At 34.9% G+C, this 20,214-nt stretch overlaps 1 protein-coding gene across 3 annotated transcripts; it reads right to left on the reverse strand.

The window, feature by feature from the left end:
- Positions 1–228: 228 nt before the first annotated feature.
- LOC110822067 (uncharacterized) lies at positions 229–19,211 on the reverse strand. Of its 3 annotated transcripts, XM_088207590.1 has the most exons (9): positions 18,999–19,209; positions 16,974–18,225; positions 13,894–15,259; positions 8,485–8,764; positions 6,985–7,092; positions 6,618–6,896; positions 3,349–3,492; positions 671–869; positions 229–579 (listed from the first exon to the last, which is right to left on the reverse strand). In XM_088207590.1, the coding sequence occupies exons 2-8, from the start codon at positions 18,172–18,174 to the stop codon at positions 681–683; spliced, it is 3,567 nt and encodes a 1,188-aa protein (XP_088063716.1). In that variant the 5' UTR covers positions 18,175–18,225; positions 18,999–19,209; the 3' UTR covers positions 229–579; positions 671–680. The 3 variants fall into 3 exon arrangements, with proteins under 3 accessions (XP_088063716.1, XP_088063715.1, XP_088063717.1); XM_088207589.1 differs by having other exon boundaries at positions 229–869; XM_088207591.1 differs by lacking the exons at positions 229–579; positions 671–869; positions 3,349–3,492; positions 6,618–6,896 and adding an exon at positions 8,193–8,309 and having other exon boundaries at positions 18,999–19,211.
- Positions 19,212–20,214: the final 1,003 nt, after the last annotated feature.

A 20,214-nucleotide genomic window follows, 5' to 3' on the forward strand; every position in this document is an offset into this window, starting at 1 on the left:
TTTTTGTTAAATATGTAATAATTTTGTTTCTTGGATTTGGTTCAGTTTCAAAATTTTGAAAACTATACCAAACAAAAAACACTAGGTTCGAGTTTTAGTTTAGAAACCAAATCAACTGTGTACGTGCAAATAGAACCCAAAGTGAACCAGACCAAATTGATTTGTCCAATTTAACATTTCAATTTGCATGAAATAGCCTACAGCCATATAAGAATCAAGACACATGCATGAAGAAAATAACCTGAACATTAGGCTTGCACCAAACTTGATACACCGCAACAATTGCGTGTCACAAGCCAATCAAAATTGGATAGGGAGCTATTTCACAAGCTATTACTAAATACCTAAATGAATAACACATCATGTACAACAGGATTTCAGATTCCTTTTTCACCGCATTAAACACAGTGACGAAGGACAATCCTAACAACACTGCGTGCAAAATTACATTCTTGATCATAATAATTAAATGAAATACAACTTAGTAAGGGGACAGAAAGACAGATATACCAGCAGAAATCGCACATACCTTTCAATGCATTCTGCAGGCTTATGGAGCAAACCAGCTTCAAATCCAACCTTAAATAGATAACAAATCTCAGTCAGTAATCATGTGCGGCTCCTTCCCTCATTAGGATCCCAAACTTCAATCCAATACCAGACCAACCACCTGTTCCAGATCAAGCTGATATCGGTTCATATGGATACGACAGCCAAGGGTGCTTCAGAGCCTCGGATGCAGAGGGACGCTTCTTTGGATTGACTTCAAGCAAATGAGCAACAAAATCAATGAAGCCCTGATCTCCCATTGGCAATCGGTGCCTCAGGGAAGTCTTTTTGGGTATTAGATATTCCAGTCTGTTAGTTTCCTGAAGGATAGATAAAATAATTCGAAGACAGCTTTAATATGAGTGCCAAAAACAGCAGTTAAATTAACTTTTTTAAAATTAAAAAAGATATATTAATGATAATATGACATTTGAAAGATATCAGCACGTTATAAAAAAAATACAACCTACAGAGTTCTCTACCACAAAGGGGCAGAAAAAAAGAAAAGGAGCTGAAACCTCAGATCTTGAATAATAGATCCGATTCTGCTGAAACATCACTAGCAAAATCAACTCGGTTTCATTCAGTTAAAAGAATAAGTCTAAAGGAGATTATAATTTTATCCTATGAAGTTATTCTAATGTAAACCTTGAGATTTTTATCAATAATTTAATGCATGTGAGTTGGCTTTGGGTAATTTTATATTAGAATTGTTTGTGTTCAGTTCGTGAAAACATTTACCAGTTTTTCATTTTCAAGAAACCAAAATAAAAATTAGTTTTCATTTTTTAAAAATGAAATTGAAAACAATTTTTGAGAAACATATTTGGTAGTTAAGAAAAGAAAAATTGTTTTCTAAAAATAAAAAACATGAAAGTTTTTTCTAGTTTTCATTTTCTAAATTCATATGCACTAATGCATATTTTATTCATAAAAATATATACAAGTTACATATATCGAGGAATAATCAAGATACAAACAAAATAGTTTTCTAAGAAATGCTAAAATTTCCAGCTCATTATTATTTTGACAATCATTTTCTTCCATGTTAACTAATTAACATGGTTTTATGAATGAAATACATATTAATTTTAAAAAATATAACTAGAAAATGTTTCCATGTACCCAACAAAGCCCCTCTTTACCAATTCACCAAAGGTGAGTTGGTCATTTCCCCCCTTCATTGCCAAGAGGCTGGAGTTTCAAAGTTTACAAGTCCTAGGGGGCCCATGAAAAAAGACAGAGACCTTATCTCTTTTTTTTTTTTTTTTTTTTTTTGTTTTCAAGTCCTATAGCAATTTCATTTTCAGAAACAATTCTCTATTACCACCCAAATGCATTTCCTGGTCCATTATTTTTAAAGAGAATGGTTCAGAAAACAGTAACTGTTTCCAACAACTAAACATCGTTTTTTAGAGGAAATCTGTGCATCCAAACTTTAAAAAAACTAATAATTGCACAAAAATGACAACGATCAAATTATACGGATTGAATATTCAAAAAGAAATTAACAGTACTTGAATTTGAATAAGGTAAAACCCAGGCATCTTAAACTATATTTTTCCCTATATCTAAATCAAACTAAAGATTTTCTATTTTAAAGTTAGAAACCCAAATGAACTAAAGTTTTTGAAAGAAAAACATAATTAAATTTGAATATAAACCAAAAACTATCCACTGAGATTAGCCTTGGTCCAAGTTTGAGCTCAAATGTTTTGGGTAATAATAAAGAATCATAAATCTTACCTACTTATCTTTTCCTTTTTAGTATATTAAATTTTACTTCTAAACAAAATTATTATTATGAACATAAAAAATATTATAATATAAAATTTATACACTGTAACTATCTAAAATATAGCATCTTTATTATGTATTACAGATATTTATTAATATAGTATGTACTTTAATTTGGTATGGTTTTGGAATTTTAGAAACCAAGCTACAAAGTTTAATTCAATTAAACTAGTACTTAGATCAAAGTGAATTGATTAGCACGGTTTCTTTTTATTATTTGCACTAAATAATTTGTCCCACTATCTCACACTAAAGTATATCAGATCAATAATAATTTGACAGTAGAGTCAATTGAGCCCAATGAAAGAATAAATTATCCCTTTATCGTAAAATCTACAATCATTCAGGTCAGTAGTGGCAATTGCTTGCATAACTCGGTTACCTCTTCTTCTCACTCAGAAATCTTTTTGGCCAATCAGAAAGGTGTGGCGATTGGTGGAAATATAGATGGATAAATGGACAAAAATATTCAAATCGTGGAAACAGAAATGAAAAAGAATCTTTTTAGCCAGTCAGAGTGATGTGGCGAGTATGGGAGCACAGCCATATCTGTCCGCTGAATACTTTTCATATTTTTTTCACACTTTTAATGTCAATTATCATACTTATTTTCTCGTATTACTTTAAATACAATTTATATATATATATATATATCTTTCATGTTTAGTACTCGTTGGTATTTTGTTAACTTTATACTTTTATATCTAAGTTGTTCAAAATAATTTTAATAATTAAATAAAATTAGGGCAAGTGGTGGGACGAAAACTTTTCCTACGGATAAGGTGGGAGAAAGTTGTTTGCCTCTCCAAGGTACCGGGTGGGATCTATCACTCCAAACACATGTTCAGAAAAAGACAATATATCTATTTCGTGAGAAAAATACGCTACCTTTTTCAGCCTTTTCTTCCCTTTTTTGTTATCTTGGGTGGAGAAGAAAAGAAAGAGTAGATTGGCTAGTGTTCTTTTCTGAAGAGAAAAGAAAGGGGGATAGTTAAGACTTACCTGATTCCGTTCATAAAGCATATGATTTTTGGTGAAGTATTTGTATGTATCCCGACCTTTGGCAAGCATTCCTTGATCAATGGGACCTATAATCCCAATAACCCTTGCAAGCAATGTTGCAGGCGAATCATTTTGAAACAGAACCTACACCAAGGCAAAGTTGTAAATGAACAAATCAATACCAAATATTTGATAGAGACTTATCACAAACCAACCACACAAATAACTTAAAAGATGAACATTTTTTGCACCCTGCATGTGACAAACAAAATAATAGTTCAAATCAACAAGTACTCTTAGAAACCTATTGAAAATAGTGATGCCAAAGGAATAACAATGGATTTTGTAGTCTATGAAATATTAAGAACTTAATTGTTTGCTAAACATAACTTCAAGAAACTGATTCAATCGTTTTATTGTTTCCACCAGCTCCAGGGCATATGTCATGGTTTTTTAGTTCCTGATGATTACTAAATATTTTTTGAAGGAAAATACGAGGTAGGTTGCTAAGCCCAACCCCATGCATCAGCAAGATCTTCAACTGTCAACACAAACTTGTTCATTGGGAAATGTCAACCTGATCCCTGCCCTGATCCCTGCCTTGATCCCTACCCCATGGGGATCTAGCTGACTTAAAAAGAGAATAGTGGCAGGACTACTTTGCATATGCTTGTGCCTTTAGGAGTAGACCCTCCAACTAAAAGATAGCACCAACCTTGCCACAGCTTGGTGCTCGCATATCCGACCTTATAACCAGTTCCATTCGAAGAGTTATTGGGATGTGATTATACCAACCACTAGCTTGGTGAACAGCTTGCCTATCCTCCACATGTTGCATATACCAACCACTCTATGAAGTAGTCAGCACAAACGTCAACACCCATGTTGCTCTCCCTTGATCTAGGATATGATGATACGAGCTGACATCCCCAGATCTATCTCCCTAACTTTACTCCTATCACATTACATGTCCCCAACTCTCGCAGGATCTACAAAACCACCACTAGTGGAGTCTGTACAATTCCCTGAGCTAAGCTAAATCCACTTTGAAACCTTTTCCGCTCAATCACCACAAATCCAACCTCTCCGAGGATAACTTAGATCAAGAAAACACCCTGGATCCCACCCCCCTTTTCTGTTTCACATGGAAGTGCGTTATGAGGTTTACACACCACAACAATATGAAATATTATAAACAGGACACCAAGGTGGTAGCACTCATGTAAAAAGAGAAAATCTATAACTCAATCAAAATATCTGTAAAGCCTTCCAACCATTAAAAGAAAGACACAACTTCTAGAGCCAAGAGCCTAACTGTCTAAAATGAAAAAAACTTCTTCCTCTTATCACTTGAGTTCTCTTACCAAGCCCATTACTCATCTTGAACAAAACAACAACCCAATCAAGTTGAGAAAGCCAAGAGCCATGCACCAAAGGCAATAAAAGAGGGCAGCAAAAAAGTAAATGATCATAGCCTCAGCTGTCCTTTACTCAGATACCATCTATTACCTGAAAATTTCCCTCTCTTCAGAAGATTGTCAACAGCAAAAATCTGCCCTACCACATCTTTCCGTGCTGAGAAAATTTCACATGATGCATTAATATTCTAGACTTATTCCCATGAAAAATTAGACTAGGAACGACGAGGACGGGAAAGGTGCAAGTAGATCCGTAGATGGACTTCATATTGATAATATTACTGAACTTCATATTTTGGAGATTTTTCTTTTTTTCTTTAGCATAAGTTGATGTAAGACAAATTATGATTAATCTGCCTATGTGGGGATTCGGGATAAGTTCAAAACTTCTCAATTGGTTATAAAACTGAAGTCACACCTGGGATCCCTTAAAGACTGCACTTAAGGTGGTTCCTTAAGTATCACACTTAAGACCCAATCTCACAGGACTAAGACATTGAGAAAACTCCCATGATAATTATTCAATAAAAAGCTGATCTCAAAAGTGAGATTACAAAGGTACTCATAATGTTCTAATACAAAATATAATCTAACTATGACTACAGAATTCATAATAGAAAACTTAGAACTCAAAACTCTACATGAAATACTAAAGCTATTAAAGATCTAATATGATCTATCCCATTACAGTAAATTGTAGAATATTAATAAATATAATTCCCGACTTATTTACAGAACAAGTCCATGTCCATTCTCAACCAATCTTATTTCCACATAAATGAATCCTCCATAAACGAAGACAAAATGAGGTTCACCCTTTAAATCTTATTAACTTTTACAATTTTTGATCTGTTGGAAGACTCATCCACAAAAACTTTTATACCTTATTCGATGAGGCATTCTCATGTTCGGTATCCTCAACTTCTTTACAAAGTATAATATATCAATTATGAGATGAAGCTCTTAGGATCTTGATTACAGGCAACTTTCTAAAGTGATACAAGACTATATAATGCAAACATGTAGGTAAGTACGAAAACATTTGGATAACTGGCTGAAAAGAGAGAACAATTGCTTCAAGTATTAAACCTTCTTTCCTCCAAATCCATGTACATCTTATTCAATGCCATGATGAAGTAAAAGAACGGATATCAAATTCCTCATGACAAGGACAAGTCAGGATCGTGGACACAGGAAGAAACAAAATACATATCCTGCCCTTCTCTCCGCCAAGGTCATGTATCCGCTAGGTTTATCAAAAAAATTTACCTAATATGTGTCACAACAGAAAGATAAATCAAAGTATCTCATTAAATATATGATAGCAGATCATCCCAAGTAAAACTAATTCAACCTAGTGACATGACTCAGTGGTGAATCTTATAGATGAAGCTGCAAGGGAACTTCATAAATAGTTATGTTCTGTGTAAGATAGCACCCAAGACTCCCCTTGTCTCCAGAGTTAAACCCATGGAAGGTCCTAAACATCTAACCCTTTCAGGATCCTAAGTCCCAACAATCCCACTATCTACATGTGGTTGATGGGTAATAAATGATAGATAAGGCTCAGTAAGACAAGGTATAGAATCTAATAATAGGTAACAAACATATTAATTCAATTAGGAAGTTTATGAATATTTGGTCTGAAATTAAACCCCAATACTTCCCTTGATCTCTAACATCTTGCCTCCAAGATTCCTTCAAAATTAGAAGAGTCTTTTTAATAAACAAAAAGAACTTCTAACATTTCCTAAGAGATGAATAAATTGAAGAATCACCTCTTTCATGTTAACAATCATGCTTAAGATGTAAAGAAATAAATAGTAAATAACATGGAAAGATACAACTTACATTCCCAGTACAGAGCTCTGCCAAGATACAGCCCAGTGACCAAACGTCTATCTTCTTATCATATGGAAGTCCCACAATAACCTCTGGGGCGCGGTAGGACCTGGATTGCACATAGGAGCACAGATGATCTGTCTCAAAACAGCTACTCCCCAGATCAATGACCTTGACTTCACATCTACTATAGCTTTTGACTAATATATTTTCAGGTTTGAGATCACAATGTATGAGGCCAAGGCCATGCAAAAATTGGAGTGCCTCCAAGCACTGGATAGTGATTGACTGGACAGGACAATTAAAAGGGTAAAATTAGAATCTATCGAGATTAAAGAAAAAATGCATGCACAACAAGTGTGATTAGCATACAAACCTGCAATCTTGGCATTGTGAAATAAACCTCTCCCCCTGATTCTCTATTGAATTTATGAAACTCATACAAATTTGCCTTCAGAAGTTCACATACTATTAACAAATGTTCCTGCCAAGTAAAGAAGTCAGTTATAAGCTATCCGTTACGTGTTCCAAATTTGCAAAAAAATAATGCACAGAATCTGCAAACTAATAATGTAACCTTCATAAAGAATCACAAGACCACCACTTTTTTTTTAAGAAAAATATAATATTATAAACAACACATCAAGCGGGTGCCATCCCCGTACAAGAGAGTATAGAAGATTGCGAAAGAGACACCTTCAAAGAGACAAGGACCTCCAGGGTAAGCTATATTGCACAATGATAATCTTATATATGTCACTAGCATGCTCGTGAAATAAAGAAAAAACAAACTGCTTCTGAAGCATCAAGTACTTCAGAAAAGCCAATTACAGAACAACAATCAGTAGAGGTATGGCATATCAGATACCATTGCCAGTTCAGCTAATACAGGGTATCAACAGAAGGCAAAGTCAAACTGTTAACTTTGATGCAAATCTTCAAAATAACAATATGGAACTCGCCACTTTTCACAAACCTTCCCAATAACAATTCCTTGGGAACTCATCACTATTCCTTGTATGCCTAATATACCATACCTCTGCTGTCTAGAGAAACTTCTTTTTCATTTTCTTATATTAGGCATAAGTTTTGTTTTCACTTTTGCTTCCTCCATTTTGTTTTGGCTTCAGAGTTCTCTTGCCTACAACCTCTTTACATGGTTATCACCTCCTCTCTTTTTTTTTTTATTTATTGGAAAATGTTAGAACTAGGAAAAACAGGAAGAAATTAGTTGTGGACAGTGGTTTTCAAGATATTAAAGTGTTTCCATATCCCACATCGGCATTTGGTAAGTGAAGACCCTTTTATTTTTAGGCCATATTGAGGACTATGTAACACTTTAGAAGAATCTCATAAACTAGGAAACTGGTGTCCATTGAGTATTGAAGAAGATCATCTTTATATAACTGTCTTGAATGGGAATTTCATTGCTCATAATTATTTGAGGATATCATATCAGATGTCAAAAATTAGAATAATGGGATCCTCAGTGAAACATGTTAAACACAGTTGTGGGACGTTTCCAGTGAAATGCCAAGATATACCTTCATTTAGTAAATAAAAATAACACAACAATCAATTTACTTTATTCCGAAAGTCAATGCTACAGGGCCTTTCCAAGAAGACCTAAACTCCAAACTTGAGAAGAAATTGAAGCAGTGAGGAAAAAGATGAGAAGTGGAATGTTGGAAGCCTGCAGAACTACAAAACAGGTAGGAATGGATATTACTGCAAGCGTAAAAACCTCTCACCTAATTTTATCAGAAAGAAGACAATGCAAAATCAGACAGGATAGAACAAATAACCAACGTGGAATCAATGTAGAATTAGAAACATTAACTGACTCAGAGTCAAGGTCAAGGTATCATCCACTTACTCGGTAATAAAAGTAATCGTACAATCGGAGAATGTGATACTTATCAGCAGGATCATGCTTGTTGACATACTTGAGAAGCTTTATCTCATCGAGACTCTGGTCAAAGAAATCCTTGTTGTTCTTAATAATTTTCACGCAAACATCCATGCCTGTGTGTAGGTCATGCGCTTGTATAGCTTTGCTAAAGGCAGCTGATCCAAGATACTCAGTAACATGATAGCGCCCAGCTATGACAGAATTTAAAACCACATGGAAGTTCTTGTCCTCCTCAAAGCCAGTTCTGAGAAATAAACAAAAAGTCAGGCCAAAAGGCAACAGCTGAGCTCGAGAAATAGTTTCCAAATCCAGTGGGATGCCAGCCTTAAACCAAACTATATCACTAGTTGTAATGAACAAAAAGAAATTTGAAATTCTTGCCCTCTGAGCATAAAACAACTAAAGAGAAGCACTAGGATAAACATGCATCATGGATAAAAATATGTGAAGTGTCAAAATTGTTAAATGTATTAAACACTAGGTGTCACCAAACACCTCCAAACATGCCCATGTCTACCTGAAATACTCACTGTGCAATTTCAATTCAGCAAGATATGCAATATAAAAGACATAAGACTTTCCAGAGATTATGGGTCATAATCACTGATCCTTCCCATGAATTAAGAGGCAAAAGAAAAATAAATGCAACATGAGGAATATAAGATACTTTGGGGTATTGCTTCACAAAAAAATAGAGTGAGTTCCCCCTGCCCCGTTGCCAATAGAAATGGCAAAAACAGTGTTCTGCCACCTATTTTCCTCTAAGTGGCAGAAACTTATCAAGGACATTTAACTTTGAAAAATATAGACACAGAAAGACATAGATTGCATCCCAAAGAATGATTGTCTATAGGACTCGTTTCAGATATGTGTTTATTGGAAGAAAGAAACATGCAAAGGTTGTAGATGACATGCAAAGGTTTCAGAGAACATGCAAAAGCTGAAGGAAATTGACATTAGATTCCAACAATTTTCCAAGTAACAGATGGTTGGAATCGCATTTCATTGCAACTTCCTTAACTTTCTTTATTAAGAGCAAAAGTTACTTGGAAGATGGCCGTCACTAGCATAGAGATATCCTGGCTTCAATATTAGGTATGGGTGTGCTAAACTTCCTACAAAACTTGACCTTTCTGTAATCTTAATTACAAAGATCGGTTAAATCATCTAACTCTAATCAAAGTTATATCATCTTTGCTCAATTGTGCAGCCACAAATAAAAATATAGATACTTTTCTCTTTATTGGGTATTAATTGGTTGATATCCAAGAAGACAGTACACCATTTTGCACATTAGAAGAATATCGGGGAGGAATGTATGTCACGCTGTCTGGAGCTTGCCTCCTACATCATAATAAACTACCTTACGAGGAGGAGCTGCATTATTACCACCAGGTGCTTGACGTGCCTATAAGATAACGAATCCATAAACATCTTCTTTTATGGTGTTCACAGGGGAGAAGGCCTTGAGACTCGGTTTTAAATCTCGTGGGTATCAAATAGGTTATGAGTAGGTATACAAAGGATTGCAGGTAGAAGTGTAAAAGAAGCTCATTATCATATCTAATTTTGTTAGTCTCAAAGATCAACAGTTCCAAATGATATGTACCTCTTTGACAGGTCATCCTCTCTTTGGGAAATTTCATAAAGTTGTCTTTTCTACATAAATGGCATCCCCTTGTTGCACTGTTAATACAAATTTTATCTCTCTCTCAAAAGAAAAAAAAAGATCTGCTCAGCACAAACCATTTAAACAAAACAAAGAAACAAAATATAGTTACCTTCATTCCTAGGGCTTTTTAGCTAATCAATCAACATGCATATAAATATTGTTAAATGTTTATTCCAAACAAAGTATATTAAATATTACTGTATAAATAAGATTATTGGAATAGAAGGGCATGTCAGGCTTCTACCGAGTTCTGTCTGCCAGGAGATTTTATTTTAATTCAGATTATCAGGCCTGGTTGTAGTTCAGCAGAGACGATGTTTTAAGTGCTTAGTCACACTAAACCAGCCCATTATAACCAACCGGATTCTTTCTGATTCCCCTTAAAAGCAAGTTTCAAAGAGGAAGGCCCTCCCATGTACTGCTTTTCTTTTGCTTGGGAAGCAGTTTGGGGCAGTATTACATCATTCTGTGGGTGCTTTCATGTTTGAGTACTAAGGAGACAATGAACATGACAGTTGATGGATCTAAGGCCGGAATAGAAAGACATTTATTTCGCTGATTGCTCTGGCCATTTCCAGATTATTTTGAAAGGAATGGAAGGGCTACTGGAAGAACCTTCTATCATTTTCATTAAGTTCTTTTGATTGTACCTTTGTGTTTTACTTTCTTTCTTACGTTGAGGTAGCATCCTACCACTTATTTCACATTGATCCTTCGGAAGAGCATCGTGCAGATGCAGAAAACTGTTCTTGACTGTACTAAATGGAAGGTTGGCAGAGGCAATAAAATTTATTTCTGGTATGATGTTTGCTGTGGTAATGCTAGTTTTGAGTCCAGGTTCCCTAAAATCTTTGCTATAGCCCAAAACAAGCATATGTATGTCACTGATGCTTTCAACAACAATACATGGTCAGTGAAAACCTCAAGGAACCTTTAAGACTGAGAAATTAACGAATATGTTGAGCTTCTACAGCTTGTCGCCACCGTCCACCTCACTAATAGCCCTGACCAGCTCTTTTGGGATCTAATGAAAAACGGGAAGTTCTCAATTAGTTCTCTTTACAACCATCTGATGGGCTTCAAGGAGTTTGTACAGATTGCTTTCCCTACTAAAATTGTGTGGAAGTCTAAAGCACCAACCCGGATTTCTTTCTTTGCTTGGGAAGTGGTAAATGAACGTATTCTGACTATAGATAACTTGATGAAAAGAGGAAAAATCATGATCAACAGATGCTTCTTGTGTAAAGATGATCCCGAATCCAGCAACCACATCATGCTCTGGTGCCCGTTCACCTACAGTCTCTGGACTTCTGTGTATAGTTTTTGGGTATTAAAGCAGCAACCTGGATTTCTTTCTTTGCTTGGGAAGTGGTAAATGAACGTATTCTGACTATAGATAACTTGATGAAAAGAGGAAAAATCATGGTCAACAGATGCTTCTTGTGTAAAGATGATGCTGAATCCAGCAACCACATCATGCTCTGGTGCCCGTTCACCTACAGTCTCTGGACTTCTGTGTATAGTTTTTGGGTATTAATTGGGTTATGGCTGGGTTGGTGAGAAATGAGAATTTAGCATGGGAAGGGATGTGTAAGGATAAAGGCATGCCTCGCCTCATACCCTTGTATATCATGTGGGTCACTTAAAAAGAGAGTAATAATAGGGCTTTTGAGGGCAAAGAAGAAATTCTTGTCAAATTTAGAGACAATGACTACATTATGTTGGTTCCATGGCTTTGGGACATGACATTTATAGCTTAGAGGATTTTGGGGCCATCGTAGATATCCTCACTGACTACTTGTAAATGTTTTGCATATGAGTGGCACCCTTAGTGCCTTCACTAAATATACTACTTACACTTTTTTCTCTCAAAAAACAAAATTCACATTGATCCTTTGAAATTATACTTTTTTTTAGTTGCTTAATTTTACTGGTCCATTTGGTGCCCAAATCCCACTAGCTTAACTTATAGATTTCCTTATTGGCTGGCTAACGATTTATTTTGCTCATTCCTTGGGCCATTCTTTGGATTATTTTTAAGGAAAGGAAAATAAAGGCTTTTGAGGGCATTTGTTTTCCATTTCATAGATTTAAAGAAACTAGGTCCCAGACCCTTTATTTTTGTTTAAAGTATCCACTCTCTTGCAAATAGGAACTAGGGATTTTTCTTCAAAAGAAACGGAGGAAATATATTAAAAAAACTAGGGGGTGTTATGGACAATTTGACAAGCTTCTTGTCGTGAAACTTTTATTGGCACCCACTTGGCACATTGTCAATGGAAGTTGTGTTCTCTCCCTAAATTCTTGTACATTTTCAATACTTCTATGATTACATTTACAGTTTTTAGTTGCCTTTTCATTATTAGAAGAAAAGCAATATTTTAGAGAAGAAATGCATTCATTAAACAGGTATCAATGGCACCAAGTTAAATAAACATCTACAATCTTTAAGAGAAAAAGTACCTAAAAGATCGTTCACCAAAAAAAAAGTATTTAAAAGATTCAATATCATTCGCATTCATGGTCGGTTTTGCCTTCGAGCAAAATATTTAAAATCTTCAAGTCCCAATTCACCTATTTCCTATTTTGTACGTCATACAAACAGTAGACAGCTATTCAAGGATTTCCACAGCCACAATTTACCTATTTCCTTTGATGTTATCCTCTGCCATTGAAATGTTCTTATTCCCAATATTACTTCTCCTATTTCTCTCCTTCCAAAACAACCCAAAATATAGGAAAAAAAAATGAGGGCAATGATCTTCCTCTTGGACTTAGGAGCCACAATAAAGTCCCAGGTCTAAATTTCTTCCATGATAGTGCCAGAGATCACCGAAGAGAGATTAAGAAGTGCAAGAGCCGAATCCGCAAGCCTTCTGGTCCTACAGCGAGAAAGGAAAAGAAAGCCCGGGGATTCTCACCCGAGAAATCAAATTTTTACACCCCCCCCCCCTTTTCCTGCATCTACACTTCAATGCAACAGAATTATCTGCATAGAAGGTATTTAATTCTCTTCAGACGTTTTACTTTGGCTTAAAAATATAATCAAAAATAGCAACTAATGCATGTCTTTTCTACACTGGAATACAATGTAGGAAAGCAGCTTTTTTTATTCTTTTCTTGTAATTGCTTAGTTAAATCTCAGAATGTTATCCAGCCAACCAAACTTGTTTTGATGGAAGCTAACAAAAAAGTGAAGTAAAAAAGAAAGGTGTAATGTCAACAGCAGTTAGCTCAGCTGGTTGGCATTCCCCTTTAATCGAGCTATCACATGAGTTTTAGTCATAGGCTCATAACTCTCTTTACTATTAGTAGAAGATGAAAAGGCATCGTTGATAATGGAATGGTAATAAAGAAAGTTCACAATGTGCTTACACCTATCCAAGGAATCTCCTAATATATCTTCAGGTAAGATGAGACCTAGAGAGAAGGTTCATGATGTCATCAATTTAAATCTAGAGACAAGAAATGAGAAGGTCATTAATACCAGAACCTATCTTGGCAGTAACAGCTTCTAACATTTGATTAATCAAGAGGACAATGCTACTGGTTACCAAGATCAAGAATAATGAGCCCATTCGACTAGCAAGTTCCCACCTCTATTTGTCCCAGAAAGGTAAAGGGAGAAAAATATGAATGTTGACTAATAAATATAACAAGATGAAGCAATCGATAATTTGAGTTGTCTCACAGAAACATGCCTGTTTTTTCTATGCACGATCTTCAGGTTGAAGGTCTCAAACTCCTCCTCTTGTGCCTTGATTTGCCTTACTTGTTCTTGAACAGCAGCTGCCTCTTCATCCTCAAGGGATGCTCCAGGATCTTCTTCCCTTGCACCACCAATTTTCCCATCTTCTAGTTTCTTGCCAATCTCTCTTTCACCATAACCATAATTGGAGAGTGTTGAGGGACTCGAATTTGCAGATCGGACAGCATTGACATTATTTTCATCCCTAAAACTTTTGACGGTGGAAGAATCACTGCTTTTCCGCCTCCACATGGCAAGCATGTCATCAGTTCCCATCAGAGCATTTAAACATTCATCAGTTTCTTCAGCAACAACAGCAATGCAGTTGGTTGTCAATAAAGATTTACTAGATCCCACCTGCATCAACTGCCCTTCCCCTAATGGCGGGGGAAATGAAAAACCCCCATCTATAGGACTTTTCACCTGTGTGCTAACACCTTTATCGCTAACAATGTATTTGCCAAGTTCATGTTTGTTACTTTTCTTTTTATCCTTGTTTAACCTATCAATAAGTTTCTTGTCTGACTCAAGATGAGAGTGCCTGGATCCACCAATTGAAAGATCATGATCATGAAAATACTCTACATCACCTTCACTGCTGCCTCCAATCAAACTTTCACGTACCTCACTTCCAATGTCAGCCACATCACTGTTGATCCCTACACCAATCGACCTAACTGAACCATGCTGATCATCATCCAAGCAAATATCATCCAAGCGATGTCTGCCACTATCATTCAAAACTTTATCATCCCCCAACATAACGAGTTCATTTGTCTGAGTGACAAATCCCTGCCATACAGGTTCAGCACGCATCAAATTCAGCTCTTCTTCGTCCATCAATTGTCCATCATATTGAGCAATTAAATCATGATCATCAGTCCTCCCATACATTTCGGTCATTGAAAGCCCTATAGGATCGTCTGAGGCTGTAACTGGTTGGACATTTTTTCCCTGAAAATATTGCTCACCTGAGAAGTAAGAATCCTCTTCAGCAAAAGATTGATCATCGTCCTCACCTTTTGTTGGACCTCTTTCCTGCAGGTCTGGGACACTTCCTTGCACGGTACCCTTCTCATTGTCACTGGGGTAATCAATTTCATGAGCAAGAAACCAGGCCTCATCCTCAATTGGTTGTCTCATATATCCAACATCATCATCGTCATCGTATTCATCAGAGTCCCAACACTCGTTTGGATAGTCAACAGACTCACTTAATCCATCACCAACAGTAGCAAACCCAGAAACCAAATCAGATGTATCTTCTGCAATTCCCTGACTGACAGATAGCCAGCTGCCTCCTGCATTTTTTTTCCCACCTGTACTATCAAAATATGAATTAAAAGGTAATCTGCAGAATTCAGAGGAGAATTCATTCACAAAATAGAAAATAGTACCAACAAAAGATTCAACATGAAAAAAATTGACAAGGTTCCAGATTAGACAGACATTCCAGCAATTGATCCGAAAGAACCCAAGAGATCATATTCATCAAACACAAAAGAACAGATGCAACAAAATCATAAAAGACAAAAAATCTAGCAAGTATCCAGTTCATACATAGATGAAGCAATGTCCAATTCAAGCAACCGATTCAAAAGAACTCAAGAGAAACTAATAATTAGAAAAAATGCAACAAACGGGAAAGAAAAAATTATTATGGTTCAGATCATACATAATAATTAAGCAATTGATCCAAGAAAATTGAAAGAAGCAGAAAGTTGAAACTCTTCGAGAATTTACATGGAATGCAATATGAACGAGCCAGCTGGCTTGAACAAAACAAGCATAGACTATTGTTGATAATAGCAAACTTCCTCTAGACATATGCTAACTAGGTGTTTTCTGTTTTCCATAAAATACTGGGACAGAACAGAAGAAATGTTATTTATATAAATCACTAAAAGGAATTTCTAACTGTAAAAATATCAATTTTAATATAAATTGCCAATGGCTTGCATAAAGTGTTCAGCAATGCAAAGACGTAGCAAAACAGTTAAAAATGTTTATAAATTTTAAGCCTATGATAAGACATGTATACTTTTTGTCAGGGATATCATAAACATGCAAAGTATATTGTTAAATATTTCTGTTAATAGCATTAGCAAGAGAAAATAGTTAAAAAGTGGCATCAGAAGTAAGACATATGATTTAGATTTCATTTTTAAATCAACATCAATTAACATAATTAAAAAAAAAAACACTAAAAAAGCTTATGTATTGATCCAGGTGTCAAAAATTAGAATCCATGAGCATCACTTATGCATCAGGGGTCAAGTAATGAAGGATTTTGTTTTCTTTGAAATAAATAAAATAATGAAGGATGATAGTTTGTTGCATTATAACAGCATCTGGCAATGCTCTGAAACAGAGAACAAACTTATCATATGATAAAAAAGGCTCGGGAAAAATCTAAATACTTCGTTACTTACAAAAACAGCACCGAACACTGGTATGAAGAAAAAGACATAAAACAAACCGTTAAGCATGACAGTTAGAAGTTTACTAAGGACACCACAACTTTAACTGGCCCATACAAATTTCAGCTTACTCTTATCAACGACCCACATTTAATTAGTCAACATGAGAGAAATGTAAGTTATTCAGCAAAAAACCTTGTTACGCCATTAGCCTGTTACCCAGTCAGGGTCCAAAATATTCTATGGAAAATGAGTTTCTATACGAATGATTTTTTTTTTAAATAAAAAGACTTTCTATATGAATGATAATAAGCCCTTCAACAAATAGGTAAAAGACAAGAAGTACTAAAAACCTTGCCAAAAAGAACAAAATAATGGCAGAAATATCGGAAGCCAATTAGCTTGAAACAGAAGGTCACCTCCATTGAGTAGCTAACATTGCATTAATAAAACAGATTGGCAGAAATGCATAAAATTCAAGAGAAACCAAATAAATCATCAATCATAGTAAGTAGTTAGAAGGCAAAGCTTTCATGGAAACTAAAATTATTTCTTATTCTGAAGAGAATGCTTTATACTTGAGAGAGAATATATTGTTTATATTTGAGATAACCTGAAGAGTTGATTTCTTGTCCCACTGGAACATCTAAATATGAGCCGATGAGGAGGGCATTATCAGCACTGATTAGCTTTGCACCTGAACCATCACGCTCATATTTTTCCTCCCAGTTAATGTTGAGTGATTTGTCCTCAGATTTAAGCTTAACAGGGGGCAGCCTAGGTAACTCTTCTTTCGGATTATCAGATGCAAGAGAAAAACCCAAGCTGGTGTTATTGTTTTGCTCATAACTACTTTGACACTTCCCGAAGTATAAAGCTCTTCCAACTTCGTCTGCCTGCTCTTTAATGGCTGCCCGAACATCATTCATGTCTGCTTTCTTTTTTCCTTCTTTCTTATCAGCAGCAGTAACAATTTCGTAACTAGTGGAGATTTCCCCCTTGGAGGATGGGAAAACAGTCTTAACAGAACAATCCTTCCACACGTCTGAAGATGAATTTGTGAGCTCTTCATTTCTTGACCATGGATTATCTGCAAAGTTTCCTTTCAAGTACGTGGCACAAGACTTAAGCGGCTTATCAAGCTCCTTAGATTCACTTGGCTGCGCATGGCCATGCTTGGATTCTGGATTGGACTTGCTTGTATTTCCATGCCATGAAGTTCTCTTTTCACCAGAAAATATAATCTCTTCCCCAGTCTTTTCATTGGCCTTCACAATATCAGGAATTTCACTGGCACAATATCTTGATTGCTCTGATTTTGGGGGATCCAAAGAGTTGTAGTTACTTGGAATAACATCATTTTGATAAGGATCAGATGAACCGTTACTGGGATTAAAATTCCATGAATGCAGATCAAGCCGAGTATCTCCAGAACCCTTAGAGAAAGTAAAGCTCATCTCACTTAATACGGTTCTGTCATTAGGTTTACTTTGTTCACCAGTAGAAGCACTGTTTCGCCATTTGCTTTCAGAACCATTTCTGCCAGTCCCGCACTCTATCTCTTTCACAATCAATTCCTTAGAAACTTCACTAGTATTCTGAGGGCCATAGATTTGATTCTCACTGGTTGATTTCTTCCCACTCTCTCCATCCAATACCTTACCCAAGTCCTTTTCATCTAGAGAAAGTTTCCGAAGAAACCCATTCAAATCAGGGCGGCCACTAAGCTCACTGCGGAGAGCTGCTTCTGCTCTAGTGAAGCGATTTTTACGCAAAAACTCCAAAATCACATCAACTGAGCTAGTATCCGCCATGATGAACAGCTAAATCCACAAGGAAGCACTAGAAAGAAGATTTCATCAAACCTGAAAACAAGAGAGAATAACTGCAATGAATATGATGGTTTAATCTCCTTGTATTACTTTGCTGCATTCTTTCACCCCATCCAATATACAGAACGGAATTTGTTCCTCAACATATTTAGGCATAAACAAAACATAATAACTCAAGCCAAAACTTCATCCAAAACTTTCACAAGACCAATCAGTTTAGATGTAAATAATTTAAGGTTTTCTAGAGAACTTAAATTTACAATTAGATTCGAATAATCCCTAAGTCGTTAGCTCTCTAGAAGATGACAATTGATGGAAAAAAAAAAAAGGTAAAGACAAACGACACACCTACTACACTTCCGTTACTTTCAGGTAAAGCGAACGTTAACAAAGGAGAATGGGGAATGACAACCTAAACACCGTAGTTGAGCGGGAACTTCGATTTTTATTTTCATTTCAAGAAGGTGAAAAAAAAAAAAACTTTCTAAATTTGAAAATCAGAATTTACTTCCATTTCCAGAATTTTCTCACCGTCTAAAAGGAAAAAAAAACAAAAAACCCTAGAGAAAATTTCCAAACACCAGCTCTCACAAATGAAAACGCACAGATTCGACGATCCACAGCAACGAAAACCCTAGAAATCCTCCAGAACCATATATAAACACACCGAACACTTGCAAAACCTAAAGATTCAAAACACAAAAGAAACCACAGATTCGTGCACACATACACATTACATATGAAAGGTAACCTGGAGGCATATATAAATATAAATAATAAATAATGGACATCTAAATTTCACTTACAGATCGAAGAAGAGCATAAATCAAGGCCAACCTCGGCGAGGGAAGTGAACCAGGTTGCCTCGGATGTTGATTCCATTACTCTGAACTAAGATAGAATACAATAGGATTTTAGCATTGGGAGGTTTTTCAAAAAAAATTTCATTATAATATTTATTATTATTATTTTTCGCTCTTGGCCTGCACTTCCTTTCTCTCTCTGAGACCTGACGAAGGTCGCAGAGGAGCAAAAAGCTCTATAATTAAAAACAATAAAACTGGGTTTTGATTCTGTACTTTTCAGACACATGTATACTTCCATGGATTCTAGTTCTAGATTTTGTGAGGCATGATCTTTGATTACATCAACGGTTGATCCTACTGCCATTTTTAGCTTAGTCATTTTATTTTGAAATGGATACCTTTTAACAATATCTATTTGAACAATAAGATTTTATATTTGCTTACAAATATGTTAGGAATAAAGTTTTAAAATTTTTGTAGAATTTATTTATAAGTTTTTATATTTTAATTAAAAAGTGGTAAAATTTTTTATTAAAATAATAAAATCGATATTCTACATAATTATAAGTGGAATAAAATAATATATTTATATTTATATTTATATTTTATTTAAAATTTATTAAATATAAAATCTATTATTAAAATTTCATAGGAGACCAACTTTTATCATCATTTAATTAGAATTTGTATCCTCTTTGGTTAAAGTAAATATAGACTTATAGATTTTTTTCAAAAAAAAAAAGTATATGTCATTTACATAATTTAATATAATTAATAAGATAATGACACAAAAGCATATTTTTTAAAATAAACTAAAGGAATTATCTACTTTAAATTACAATAAAAATATTTTAAATTTGACATAAGTTATTCATTTTACACTATTTAGTACAAACTAAACTCAATTGTACATGACAAACAAATTAAATCACTATGTTTCCATTATTTCTATTAGGATTTAATTTGCCAAAGTTATCATGTTATGAGTTATTAAAAATTTATTAAAATAAATTTTAGCAAAATTAATTTTAATGTGAAAAACAATATAGTTTTTTTTATAAAAATTACTATAAAAATATTAACATTAATATTGAATTTTAGAAATATTATCATAAAATAGTTCATGTAATTTTTAATGTATCTTAAATTAGATATGTATTTTTAATTGTAACAATTTAGATAATGCATTATCACCAAATTATAAATAAGTGTTTCT

This window comes from Carica papaya, chromosome 7 (genome assembly GCF_054855325.1).
Source record: "Carica papaya isolate Zhongbai chromosome 7, ASM5485532v1, whole genome shotgun sequence".
NCBI lineage: Eukaryota > Viridiplantae > Streptophyta > Magnoliopsida > Brassicales > Caricaceae > Carica > Carica papaya.

Excerpts from the sequence above, each read along its gene's own strand:
- LOC110822067 (XM_088207590.1), bottom strand. The coding sequence starts at position 18,174 with ATGGCGGATACTAGCTCAGTTGATGTGATTTTGGAGTTTTTGCGTAAA. Across the intron at positions 15,260-16,973 it reads ACAAGAAATCAACTCTTCAG|GTGGGAAAAAAAATGCAGGA; the intron begins GTTATCTCAAAT and ends TTGATAGTACAG. Across the intron at positions 3,493-6,617 it reads CAGAGCTCTGTACTGGGAAT|GTTCTGTTTCAAAATGATTC; the intron begins GTAAGTTGTATC and ends GCCTTGGTGTAG.